At 38.6% G+C, this 14,312-nt stretch overlaps 1 protein-coding gene and 1 non-coding gene across 2 annotated transcripts in view; one reads left to right on the forward strand and one right to left on the reverse strand.

Moving 5' to 3' along the window:
* Positions 1-14,312, reverse strand: part of CNTN4 (contactin 4) — a 966,700-nt gene that overhangs the window by 193,825 nt on the left and 758,563 nt on the right. Inside the window, exon 8 of the mRNA XM_065935280.1 lies at positions 12,193-12,390. Within this exon, the coding sequence (XP_065791352.1) occupies positions 12,193-12,390 (198 nt within the window). The remainder of the gene's footprint in view (positions 1-12,192; positions 12,391-14,312) is intronic.
* TRNAH-AUG (transfer RNA histidin (anticodon AUG)) lies at positions 9,001-9,072 on the forward strand. Its single transcript has one exon. It is a non-coding gene; the product is annotated as a tRNA-His (tRNA).

Raw genomic sequence — 14,312 nt, forward strand, 5'->3', positions numbered from 1 at the left:
AGAACGTTCATTTCTCACAAGTTCCTGGTTGATGCTAATGCTGCCTTCCAGGGAACTTCTGTAGCAACCATGAGGAGTTAAGCTTTGGACCAAACGGTAACAGACATCATGGACTAGTTGTTGGGAGATAACAAGTAAGCGCATCCCACCAGTGACAAAGCCAATCATGAGCCTGGATTCTGCAGACCACCCTTGTGGCAATGACTGTCCTCCTTTCAAAACTGGGAAAACTATTAATGCTGACGCTGATGTCTGTGAGAACCAGAATGTGACAAAATAACCACCAAATTGCAGACTATAAAAGAGAAATCAGGCACACACCACGCTTGTTTAACTACAATTTGCAGAGTGCTGTCTTGGCAGAAGGAGGCCAGTTTGCAAAATTTTGTGCCATAAAATTTTGCCAACACCTGCCTTAGCTGGAATCTATGCTTGTAAACTAAACCACAGAAGGGACTTTTACCAGCTTCCACAGTGGGACTTCCTACTGAAGAAAAACTGCAAAAGACTGTCTTATGTAGACCTCCCACATAGCTGTTCTTGAGGAATAGTCACATGATACAAAACCCATTTCTCTAAAAATATTTGGAAACATCTGATTAGGCATACTAATTTCTTTGGCTGAGTTCAGAACTTTATTCTTTCAGGAAAGCCTTGTTTTGCCCTGGTTGAAGGAGACACGGTAGGATCGAGGGGACTGTCCAAAGACTCTCTATCACTACTCATTTCCCTGATCACTGAATTCCCCTGAGTTAGAGTCAACAATTGCTCAAATAAGAACTTCCCCAGTGCAGGAAAAGAAGAATAAGACACTGGAAGGTTGTCTATCACTTGTTACAAGTGGGGTTTTAATGTGACTTCAAAAACCTGTGAGAGGGACTTCCCTCATGGTCCAGTGGCTAAGACTCCACGCTCCCAATACAGGGGACCTAGCTGGTCAGGAAACTAGATCCCACATGCTACAACTGAAGATCCTGCAAGCTGCAGCTAAGACCAGGCACAGCCATAAATAAATAAATAAACAAATACGTATATATTTTTTAAAAAGAGAAACCTGTGGGAGGTGAAAACAAATCCCACTGTTTGACCTAATTCAAACCTACATCTCTTTCCTTACTCCTCGACAGTTACAGTGCAGAGATAATCTGAGCGATTCCAGCAAAGGGGCTTCCCTGGCGGCTCAAATGGTAAAGAATCTGCCTGCAATGCAGGAGACCTGGGTTCAATCCTTGGGTTCCAGAAAGCTGGATCCCCTGAAAGCAGAGTAGCTATTTACCTGTGCTTGCCTGGGACAGTCTTGATTTGTAACAAGTCCTGAAGTAATTTGCTAAGAGTTTCCAGTTTGAGCAATTAATTGTAAATCCGCCATCCTTTAGGTGAAAGAAAATCAACTTTGGTCTTTTTGTGACGAAGTACATTTATATTCTTACTACTAAAAGTTCAAGTAGAAACTTGAACTAAACTCTCTCTCCCTCTAATTTGTATACTGTGGTCCTAGTTCAAGTCTTTGGAGCCACAAAGAACAAGTCTTGATGGACAGCCTTCGAGTATTTAAAGACATTATCGTGTGGTCAGAGATTAGCAAGGTTAATAATATTTTGTACAAAGAGACGGCAAAGATTTTATTTACGTTTTTTGAGACACACAATCTCTGATTCAACTCTGCCATGTAGCTAGAAAGTATCCATAGACAATATGTAAACAAATAGGAATGGCTACATTCCAGTAAGATTTCATTTACAAAAATGGTGGTAGGTTGTGTGTAGCCCACTAACTAAGGGTTGGCTAGGCACTCAGCTTAGAAGAAATGGGGAAGATAGCAAAGTTTGAGAGAGTTGACAGAATTAACAAATTATAGAACTAACAAGATTTCACCAAGTTTGCCATGCTCACTTACAAGTAAAATAGAGAATGTGATTAAAAATAAGATATCTTTAACAATAGTAACACAAATTACAGATAATTTAGGAGTTAAGTAAAAAAACCTAACATTTCTATGGAGAAAATGTTAAACTTTATTTATAATAGCAGGCCATGGGCAAGGTCTGCCTACAGGAGGAAGTTTGCCAACTCATGGTTTAAAAAAATACTGTGTCCACTTCCTGGAATTCTTATCCTCCCTGTTAGATGGAAGCTTCAGCTGATTTCCAAGACCAGGCCAGGCTTCCTTACATGCAGATCTTGATTATATGCATAATCTCATGATACCTTCACTGGTCCCAGACAGCTCTGATCAGAACTGAAGCTTAAATAACCCTGCTTTAATTTCTATCTACGCTAAACTGGCCCCAGTCCTGCCTCAGTCTGTAATTAGGCTCCTAAGCCAGGCCACCATCTAAAAGGACATAGAAAGACTTTTTCATCCCTAGTGACAAGTATACAACTGGCACTCAATGAAAATTTCTTGGTTAAGTTCAGTTCAGTTCAGTCGCGCAGTCGTGTCCGACTCTTTGTGACCCCATGGACTGCAGCACGCCAGGCCTCCTGTCCATCACGAACTCCCAGAGCTTACTCAAACACGTGTCCATTGAGCCAGAGCTGCCATCCAGCCATCTCATCCTCTGCCGTCCCCTTCTTCTCCCACCTTCAATCTTTCCCAGCATCAGGGTCTTTTCAAATGAGTCAGCTCTTCGCATCAGGTGGCCAAAGTATTGGAGTATTAGCTTCAGCATCAGTCCTTCCAATGAATATTCAGGACTGATTTCCTTTAGGATGGAAAGGTTGGATCTCCTTGCTTTCCAAGGGACTCTCAAGAGTCTTCTCCAGCACCACAGTTCAAAACCATCAATTCTTCGGTCCTCAGCTTTCTTTATAGTCCAACTCTCACACTGATATGGGACTACTGGAAAAACCATAGCTTTGACCAGATGGACCTTTGTCGGCAAAGTAACGTTTCTGCTTTTTAATATGCTGTCTAGGTTGGTCATAGCATTTTTTCCAAGGAGCAAGCGTCTTTTAATTTCATGGCTGCAATCATCATCTGCAGTGATTTCGGAGCCCCCCAAAAATAGTCTCTCATGGTTTCCATCGTTTCCCCATCCATTTGCCATGAAGTGATGAGACCAGATGCCATGATCTTACTTCTCTGAATGTTGAGTTTTAAACTAACTTTTAAACTCTCCTCTTTCACTTTCATCAAGAAGCTCTTTAGCTCTTCTTTGCTTTCTGCCATAAAGGGGTGATGTCACCTGCATATCTGAGGCTACTGATGTTTCTCCAAGAAATCTTGGTTCCAGCTTGTGCTTCATCCAGCCTGGTATTTCACATGATGCACTCTGCATATAAGTTAAATAAGCTGGGTGACAATATACAGCCTTGACGTACTCCATTCCCAATTTGGAACCAGTCTGTTGTTCCATGTCCAGTTCTAAATGTTGCTTCTTGACCTGCATACAGATTTCTCAGGAGGCAGGTCAGGTGGTCTGTTATTCCCATCTCTTTAAGAATTTTCCACACTTTGCTGTGATTCACATAGTCAAAGGTTTTGGTGTAGTCAATAAAGCAGAAGTAGATGTTTTTCTGGAACTTTCTTGCTTTATCGATGATCCTAACAGATGTTGGCAATTTGATCTCTGGTTCCTCTACCTTTTCTAAAACCAGCTTGAACATCTGGAATTTCATGGATCATGTACTGTTGAAGACTGGCTTGGAGAATTTTGAGCATTACTTTGCTAGTATGTGAGATGAACTCAATTGTGTGGTAATTTGAGCACTCTTTGGCATTGCCTTTCTTTGGGATTGAAATGAAAACTGACCTTTTTCAGCTCTGTAGCCACTGTTGAGTTTTACAAACTTGCTGGCATATTGAGTGCAGCACTTTTATAGCATCATTTTTTAGGGTTTTAAGTAGTTCAACTGGAATTCTATCACCTCCATTAGCTTTGTTTGTAGTGATGCTTCCCAAGGCCCACTTGACTTCCCATTCCAGGAAGTCTGGCTCTAGATGAGTGATCACACCATCGTGGTTACCTGGGGATCTTTTTTATATAGTTCTTCTGTGCATTCTTGCCACTCTTCTTAATATGTTCTGCTTCTGTTAGGTCCATACCATTTCTTTCCTTTATCATGCCCATGTCTGCATGAAATGTTCCCTTGGTATCTCTAATTTTCTTGACTAGATCTCTAGAATTTCCTATTCTATTATTTCCCCCTATTTCTTTGCACTGATCACTGAGAAAGGCTTTCTTATCTCTCCTTGCTATTTTTTGGATCTCTGCATTCAAATTGGCGTATCTTTCCTTTTCTCCTTTGCCTTTAGCTTCTCTTCTCTTCTCACTACTTGTAAGGCCTCCTCAAACAACCATTTGGCCCTTTTGCATTTCTTTTTCTTGGAGATGGTCTTGATCACTGCCTCCTGTACAATGGCACGAACCTCGGTCCATAGTTCTTCAGGCACTCTTATCAGATTCAATATCTTGAACCTGTTTGTCACTTCCACTGTATAATCATAAGGGATTTGATTTAGGTCATGAATAGTCTAATGGTTTTCCCCCACTTTCGTCAATGTAAGTCTGAATTTGGCAATAAGGAGTTATGATCTGAGTCACAGTCAGCTCTTGGTCTTGATTGTTTAGAACTTTTCAATCTTTGGCTGCAAAGAATATAATCAGTCTGATTTTGGTATCGACCATCTGGTGATGTCCATGTGTAGAGTCTTCTCTTGTGTTGTTGGAAGAGGGTGTTTGCTATGACCAGTGCGTTCTCATGGCAAAACTCTGTTAGCCTTTGCCCTGCTTCATTTTGTACTCCAAGGCCAAACTTACCTGTTACTCCAGGTATCTCTTGATTTTCTACTTTTGCATTCCAGTCCCCTATAACGAAAAGGGCATCTTTTTTGGGTGTTAGTTCTAGAAGGTCTTATAGGTCTTCATAGAACCATTCGACTTCAGCTTCTTCAGAATTACTGGTTGGGGCATAGACTTGGATTACTATGATATTGAATGGTTTGCCTTGGAAATGAACAGAGATCATTCTGTCGCTTTTGAGATTGCACCCAAGTGCTGCATTTCAGATTCTTTTGTTGACTATCAGGGTTGCTCCATTTCTTCTAAGGGATGTTACCCTCAGTAGTAGATATAATGGTCATCTGAGTTAAATTCACCCATTGCAGTCCATTTTAGTTCATTGATTCCTAAAATGTCAATGTTTCTTGGTCAAAGGCATCATCAAATGAATGCCCAGGTCATCTTTATTCTAGGCTGGACATCTCTCTTGCCCTGTTTTATTTGAAATCCCTATCTATAAATGTGTTTCCTGGAACTCAATTCAATAATTCCAATAAGAATGAAACTTCAGACCTTTCATTAATTTATAGTTGTCTAAGACTATAGACTCCCAGGGGCTCTGACCACATCTTTTTATTTTATAGTGTCAAACACACAATGGGTACTTAACAGATGCTTTCTAACTGACTAGTGAAGTGACGATTCACAAGCTTTGGCCCCACGGACCTGTAATGAATCTGATTACGCCTGAGGTTTAGAACTGACTCCAAGTTCCTAAGTTTGTCAAGGCTTCAAAATATTCCGACCATTAAGACACTATTAAATCAGATTAGCAGTGGCAGTTTGGCAAAATATCTCACATCCTTTAGTCATTTAGATGTTTTTCTCACAAAACATGTTTTACACCCAAAGATCCTCAAACATGGTATTGTCAGAAAATTAAATGCAAGATATGATTGCTGTGACAAAACCACAGAAAAGATGTAATTAGAAATGAGAGTTAAAGAAAGAAATGTGTTTGAGTATAAACCTTAGATCTTAGGTAATATAAAAATCTTGTGCAAGTCAAGAGCACATCTCTGCTTGTTCCCCAGGCAGAAGTTTTGTCCTTCTCAGTCTAAAGTTTACGTCATCAAAAAGTGTTGTAGATCAAGTCTACAATAAAAAAATGAACATCTTAATGACTATTTTTTTTTAATCTGACAGCTAGGCTAATTAAATGGCCTACAATTGAAGTAGATCTATTCAAGAAGACAACATCATGTCTGTTAATGTTCACTTGAGGATCTAACCCAATTTGGGGCAATATTACGAAAGTTTAGTATGAACAGATGGCAGTATCATAATGAAGAATACATTATACTACACAGATAACCCAGAATACTCTGGAATATTCTAGTTTTCTCTTTCACACTTTTCAGTCATTGATCTTAAACTTAGCAAGTTGAAGCAAATGTAGTCTTCTGAGCCACTAGGAGATCTAATGGTCATTTAGGTCCGTGATGGTCTAGTTTTGTACTAGGATTCATTTTTAGTGCTAGGAAGAAATCTAATCCAATGAACAGCATCTGTGTGCTAAGCTGTGCTTGATATAATGTGGCCTATGCAAATGCTGAGACTGGAATAAAGTAAGGTAGAAAGTTGTGACTGGAATCTCAGAAGACAACGCAGAAGAACTCTTAGACATAACTTATTACAAATCACTCATTTTTATAGCTAAGAATATTGAGGATAAACGAAGTGATAGGTTTTGTCTCATGTTAGTGGCAGATCTGGGACCACACCCCAGAATCCTATGGCTTTTTTCCTTCTTGATTTTTAGTGCTACACTTCTTTTCCTGCATCCAAGGTGACACCACAACAAACAAGACAAAGCTGGTTGGCATCAATCATGGACACTCTTAATCCTCTGTTCAGCACATCTATTTCTGTCCTACCTTAGGCTGCTCTGAAACTCTAGGCTGCTGGGGTTATCAGCTCGTCACCTGCCCACTAGGTTAAAATTTGATGTACACTGAAAACAATAAATGCTGAAGTGCTGAAGCATTCAAAACTTTGCGTTGAATGCAAAGTTTTCATGGCTAAGTAAAGTACAGCTTGGGGAAATGGGTCAGGGCTTGGGAAAAAATGGTCAGCTATTTTGGTTATATTGAAAACACAAATTTTTAACAATTTAAATTTACAGTGAAGTATAATAACATTCAAAAAGTGGTTTAAATTTTAACTCCAAAAGACAATATATTTTGTGTATATAAACACATGTATATTTATACACACATATTCTACATGTGTAAGTTTATCAATGTATATAAATATGGGAAAGGAAAAGGGAAAGAAAGAGACATAGAAAGTAAACTTAAAATTCTAAGATAGGAAAAATCCAGTGTTTCCTATCCCCTACAAGCTCTTCTATTGAGAGTTCTAATTAGGGATAATATTCAAAAACATTCAACAGCCAATGTGCAAAGCAAGGAGCCATCAGATACACATTGGGTGTAAACTGTTCAACATTTGCCTTGGTTCTAATAAGCAAACTAAGGAACTGCCAAACCAACCCCTAGCCAGTCTCAAGGGAAACGCAGAAAAAAGGCAAGGGCCATACAGTAATTTTTCATGCTCAGTTACGTACCTGTGCATATAAAGAACATAAACAACCTTGCAGACATGATCTCATTTTCCCAAGACTGTCCTAATCTCTGCTAGTTTTTTTTCCTCCCATCTTTAGCCATTTTAGAGCAAGTTGGGGTAATGACTTAAGACAGAAAAAAACATAGCTATTATGATTATGATATAAATCTATGATTTCTTTCATAGTTATGCTGCTTTGGTATGGGTAGCCCATTACCTTTGTTTATGGAAATAAGAGGTACAATTCTTTGAAATCTGTGTAGGAAGCTCATGATAGAGCAAACTCATGGTCATTAATAACTAGCAACTAGGCTAATATTGATCCATGGACTAGTTTAGTATCTCAGGTAAAAATAATGATGATCTATTTTTCTCAATGAAATGTTTTTCTTTCATGGTACCCAAGCAACAGGTGCCCTCTTCCATATGATAGGTTATATTATTGTTTCAGGCAAATTTTAAAATACCTAGATAAACAAATAAAAACTCTGATATAAAATTCTCTCACATTTGTCTAGCTCTCAGTTTTATACTACTTTCTGGAGATGAACACGACACATAACACACAGTTATTTAGAATTCCCAAAATAAAAATTTCAAAAATCATCTGAGAGCCAAAAAGCTTTTCTGAACCTCAATTAAATAGCATAGTGACTGAGGGCCAAGAATTTGATCCCTCTGCTGTTTTGACTTATTTCTCTCATCCTCAGTTTCCTTGTTTCTGGAAGAATATGAATAAATTGGGGGATCTCTAAGTGCCTTTTAGGTCCAATAAACTGTAGTTATCCCTTTTATCAAACATTAAAAAAAATTGAAAAGTTTCTAATCATTGCAGAAAACTGAGAAAACACAGAGAAGCAGAAAGAAAAAAATTAAGAACTGAACATTTTACTACTGAAAGTTGACTGCTTTAAAGTTTATGCCTGTTAGCATTATGGAGAGTTAGATTTCAGTTTTCTCTATCATTATCCACAAAAATTTTAAAATAAGGATAATGTTATCCAATTACTCTGTATAATCTGTTTTTTAAAAGTATAATTTGTGGAGCATGTCTTAGGGAAGTTCTTGACGCTGCCCTGCTGTCTTGTCACTGTTCAAAGCATTTTACACGTAATTTCGCACACAGAGTGTGCTCTGAGGTAGGTACTGCTACCCTCATTTGACTGATGACAACACAGCATCGTGAGGTTGTTCAACTGATGTTCAAGGTCACATCCCTGATAAATGGTGAGGCTGGATTCTACTCAGGGAACCCGGCTTACCTCCACACTACTCTGCTCTACATTTCAGTCATTGATTTGAGGTGTAGGAAGGCGTGAGGCATGTGAAGAGTTGAGGAAAAAGGAACAGCAAGGACAAAACCCTTGCAGAACCTCAGTATGTTAGGGGTTAGGACCTAAAGAGGGTTAGTGGGATCATCATGGGACACATTGCCCTTGATTTCCAGCTGGAACGTGGGTCAACAGAAGTTGTCCACTGTTTACTTTTTTCTGACTCACTGTAACCTTTGGGACTGGAAACAATTCCAGTCTAGATTGCTTAGCTGAAACTCCAGGAAAAAAAAAATAACTTGAATATTGAGGATATCTAGTTCTTTAAGCTACATTTGTCTACATCTGCACTTTGTCAGTGAACTTCCCAGTGAGTTTCCCTGGTGGCTCAGACGGTAAAGCATCTGCCTATGATGCAGGAGACCCGGGTTCAATCCCTGGATTGGGAAGATCTCCTGGAGAAGGAAATGGCAACTCACTCCAATATTCTTGCCTGGAAAATCCCATGGACAGAGGAGCCTGGTAGGCTACAGTCCATGGGGTCGCAAAGAGTCGGACACGACTGAGCGACTTCACTTTCACTTTTCAGTTCTTTAAGCTACATTTGTCTCCATCTGCACTTCGTCAGGGAAATGTCAGCCACGTCAATTAGTGCAGTGTAGGCAACAAGCTCGCTTGCCTCGCTTATTCATATATCAGAGACGGAAGGGAGGATATGAAGTTCTGAGTGAGCTTCAATTACTAAGATGCTTGTGCAAACTCCATACTCACCTTGTGTTTACCAGTCTAATATACAGTCATTAACGACCAGAATGCTAATTTCATTGATTTTACTCTCATAGCATACATCTTCACAAAAATGTCATCTTTATTTTGCAATCTTTTTTTGATTTATATTTTCCCTTTTACCTCCACAAAAGAGGTAATGAAATAATCTATTTTGAGTCTAGTAATGCAGTTTGAATATCCATTTTATGTACTGCTGCCTAAATGGGAAAGATATATTATGAATTTTCACCAACAACTCTCACAGAAATTAGGAATGAAAGGGCATTAATTGCTGAAGTATGAGATCCTTAGCTTGCTAATTTTGTGATAAAATATTCTCATAAAAAACATTTGTCACCTCTATGAAGATATACTAGGCAAGTTGAGATAAATGCAAAAGGTAAGCAGAAGGCAGAGTTTGGCCAGGTTGAGGACTTCCTGTATTCCTGAACATCTGTTCCTTCTTTCTGAAGCAGCGACTCTGGGTGATATTTCTCCTGGGCTGTGTCTTAGTGTATCAGAGTCAATATTCGATTATATTGTCTCCTTGACATATTAACTGAACTTAACAGACTGGACAGACATTTTGGCATATGCGTATTATGGGCAAAGGCCAGAGGGGCTGTATTTTTAAATAACTTTGCACAAAATGTCCCTGAAACACATATGTTGAATCAGAATTTTTATCCTTAGGTCCAGAGAGACAGCAATGATAGCTTCTGAAAGAATAGATCCCTTGCCTATGTTTCTTGTTAAACTGATGAGATTTTTCAGTTTTATTTAATATAACTCAGCTTAATGCAACATATCCATTTAATATTCTCCATGTGGCAAGCACTGTGCTGGGCCCTTATACCAAACTAGATGAAAGTTGTGGTATGAGTTTGATCACATGGCATCGGGTAGGCGGGGGAAGGCAGGCTGACAAATAAATATGAATAGACCAGATGCATATTATGATAGAGAGATGGAATATTATGATAGAGAGACTAAGAAGCACCAAATGAACAATTCTTTCTTTTGCCAGGGGAGAATAATAAAGACTAAAGTAATTCTGAATTGCTCCCTTGTAAACCCATTCAGTAAAACCATTTCAGTAAATGGCACTTCCATCCACCCAGCTGCCATGCTAGAAACTCATGTGTCATCCTTGATTTTCTCTTCCACCACCTCCCACATCCCAGGTGTTAGCAAGTCCTGTCAGCTCTACCTGCAAATGATGTCCTGTATCCACAACCTTCTCTTCTCTCCATGGCCACCCGCTAATTCAAGCTGCCATCGGTGACTGACTGAATTACAGCAACAGTCTTTAAGTGGACTTCCAGTTTTGACTATTGCTTTTTTAAAAGTCCACTTGCCACACAGTAGCTAAGCAATCTTTTTTAAAAAAAAACAAACAAAACATAACTCTGTTACATAAAATCCTCTATTGGCTTCTCACTGCACTTGAAATAAAATCCAGTCTCCAACATCAACTTAAACTACCCTCTACACTGGTCATTATGCTCCATGAGGCTCATATTCTCTTTGCTCTCTGAACATGCCAGTAATTTTATTTCTAGGCCTCAGGGCCTTTGCACATGATGTTAACTCAGTCTGAAATGCTCCTCCCTCTGACTTTCACAGGACCGACTTCTTATCATTCGGGCATCAGTTCATGTCACCCCCTCAGAAGCTTTTGCATGACAACCCTATCTAAATTAATCATTCGGCCCCCACAGAGTCTTTGTGTCAGCATACTCCTTTATTTATTGCTATCTAAAATAACTGCATTTGGCATTTTGTTTAGGTTTATTTGTTTGTTTTTAGCTAAATCCTTTGCAGAATTTAAATGCCATGAGGAGGGGTTTTTGGTTTTTGTTCACTGGCTCCCAGAGTAGTGTTGTCACATAGCAAGTGCTAAATAAATGTATGTTAAATACATGAAGAAGTAATTGAATGACTGAAATCTGTATTATTTGCCCCCAAATTCCAGTTTGGTCTATGCTTTAAGGATGCTCAACTTTCTCTGCAGAGTTGATTTGAGAAGGCACCTGATATAGCACAGTTGGGTGGAACGGGAGAGACAGAGATGATCTCCTGGAGAAAGCAATATATTTGAAGAAGCGGCAAGGATCAGTGTAAGTTAGTCAAGGGACCAAGAGAATGAAGAGTATTTCAAGCAGAGGGAACAGAATACATAAAAAGCCTCACAGTGGGGAAAAGGCATGATGTTATTAAAGTCTGGCATACAAATTGGTAAGACTGTCTTCAAAAAGCACATGATGAATCACCATACACTGTCATGTCATCCATCTGAGTAAGTAAGGTGAAATTCATCTATTTTCTTGAAATATTCTCACAAAAATGTAGGAACATAAAGCTACCTCCAGTAGGACTTGACATTTCTGCATTTTACTGTGGTTGGAACTATGTCTTCAATACCACACACCCAGAAATTATTTGGAAAACTTAAAACTTCTTTCTGGACACTGAAAACTAAATTACATAGAGTTGACTGATAAGCTAATTGACCGACCTTCTACTTCATTTTGTCTGTGTACACAATTAAGTGTGAAAAAACAGACGCACATTGCATTGAGGCTGAAATTAGAAATTATATTTCTAGTAAGTTTTGCAAAATGGATTCATGGGTTCAGTTCTTACACAAGCATAGAAAATACAGGTAGTGAACGTAAAAGCATTCAACTTTTCTTAAATGTAATCAAGATAGTCAAGCTTTGTGTGCCAATAACATAACTTCCCAAACTCAACCTATGAGCACAAAAACCAGAATTCTGAAAATCCCTTAGAAAACTCACCATCGTTTCTCAATATCAGTGGTGTGGGTGGTCCCAGGACTTTTTGGTTTGTCACTGTATTCGTAACCACACAAGTATAATTTCCAACATCTGATTTTTCTACTTTGGCAATATATAGGTTCCCAGTCTCTTGAGAAACGAAGCGGCGATTATCCTGATAGGAGGGGTATTCATTGAAAATCCAGGCATAGCTGAGCTCTGAAAGCAAAAGGAATCATCATTATACACATGTCTTTTACAAGAACTTTACTGTGTTCATGAAAGAACTGGTCAAGTTAAAAATTCATACTGTTGCCCAATGATCCTTTTTCAGCCTGCTAAAAATATCAACAGGAAGTAATAGCAGTCCCCTAAAGCATTTTTACCAGTCTTCCTACCATCAGTCAATAAGATTTTATTTTTATAGAACTAGAAGGTATACTGATCACTGATGGAGAAGTCCAATCTCTTTAAAGCAAGGAATAAGCATTAGAGTTCACTAAGCATGGCTAAGCACCATATAATACTTACAGAGCTAAAGCTCAAACTACAGACACACAGAGTCCACAATCTTGATATACCCTGGAAACTACTTATATCACTCCTTTCATCTTATAGGCAATAATCATAATAGTATGTCATGGTGCAACATACTTACACAGCACTTTATGGTTTCCAGTATAGTTTATAGTTTTCCATTAACTGAGAATTTCTGACACAGAGGATCAGACTGTCTAATCCAAATTCAGCCACAGCTAGAGACAGAGGCAGAATAATTCCTGATTCTCAACCCAGTCTTTTCCCAGTGCCTCTTACTATTGATGCATAGTCTTACTCCTTTTTCACTTGTGATGTTGAACTCTTTTCCCATTATTTTAGTGAGATGGTGATTTAATATTGTAGCAAATACTCATTAAATATAATACAATGATTAGTTGGCTGGTCCCATAAATGAAAATCTGCATTTTTAACACATTATTGACTAGAAATGTATTACAGCCATAGGCATTAGTCTGAAACAATCCCATGATCAGTAATGTGTTAAAAAAATTAGCTGAAAAAATTATTACATCTGTATAAAGTAGCCATCAAAGAGCAACCTTTTCACAAATACTTATCCATCCCAGAATGCCAACGGGAGGAGTGTAATAGACAGTCATACTTAAAATGTTCCTTTGAAAATTCTCATTTTTCTGGAGAATGAGGTGAATGTTTTGTGAATGAGCACATTAACCCATGCTTTCAGTTTCAGAAAAGAAACCTAAGTGACAGCGAGTTTAAACAATTTGCTGCAGTGAACTATTGTGCTCTGAGGAAATCAAACTTCTTTAGCTCCAGGCGTTTCATGATTCCTCTCTTTAAAGTGTGATCTTCAGATTTGTTCGAAGCTGGAGAAGTGATATACCAGCCATGGGCACTGATTAGCCAACATGCCCTGTTTTACTTTCTCAAGTTATTTTAGGCAGGATGGGGAGCAACTAGATGCAAAGGGAGCCTGTGGTTTCCAAACTAGCTGACTGAGTTCTGTGCTGCTCTTCAATATGATCCTGGGCTAAATTCTAAATGCATGGATTATCCTTGGAAAATGGCAGAAAGGTCACTTCAGCTTTGTACACAGAATGCTAATTATTGGAAAAGGCACTTTGTTGTTTAATACTTCAATGAGTCCTCAGCTGTAATTGACCTCGATGACTGAATGTGTGACTGAGAACATATTCCATCTTAATGATCCACTGTTTACATACAAAGGAGGGGGTCATGTAGATTGCTTTCCCTTTATGGCTGGATTATAACATTTCTTCATGCATTATTTTACAGAGATACAATTAGGTTTATATGAGAATAGCTAATCATTTTATTTATGCATATGCATATAATTATAAGTAACCCCATGCTGATGTCAAGAGGATACTCACTGTAAATAAGCAAGCTCTTCCCAGCAAGCTAGTTACTTTCTCAAGAAACTACAATTTGGGGGGAGGAAAGGCCCCTCTAATAGGTTGTGAATAAATACAATGTAATGCAGCAATTTTGCCACAAAAACAGGAGAGTCAACAAATATCACAGTGCTATGTACTCCTCTCTCAATTTGGCATGTCAGTTTCAGGCAAAGCAAGTAATCACCAAGCCTCTCAAAAATA

Source organism: Muntiacus reevesi, chromosome 4 (genome assembly GCF_963930625.1).
Source record: "Muntiacus reevesi chromosome 4, mMunRee1.1, whole genome shotgun sequence".
NCBI lineage: Eukaryota > Metazoa > Chordata > Mammalia > Artiodactyla > Cervidae > Muntiacus > Muntiacus reevesi.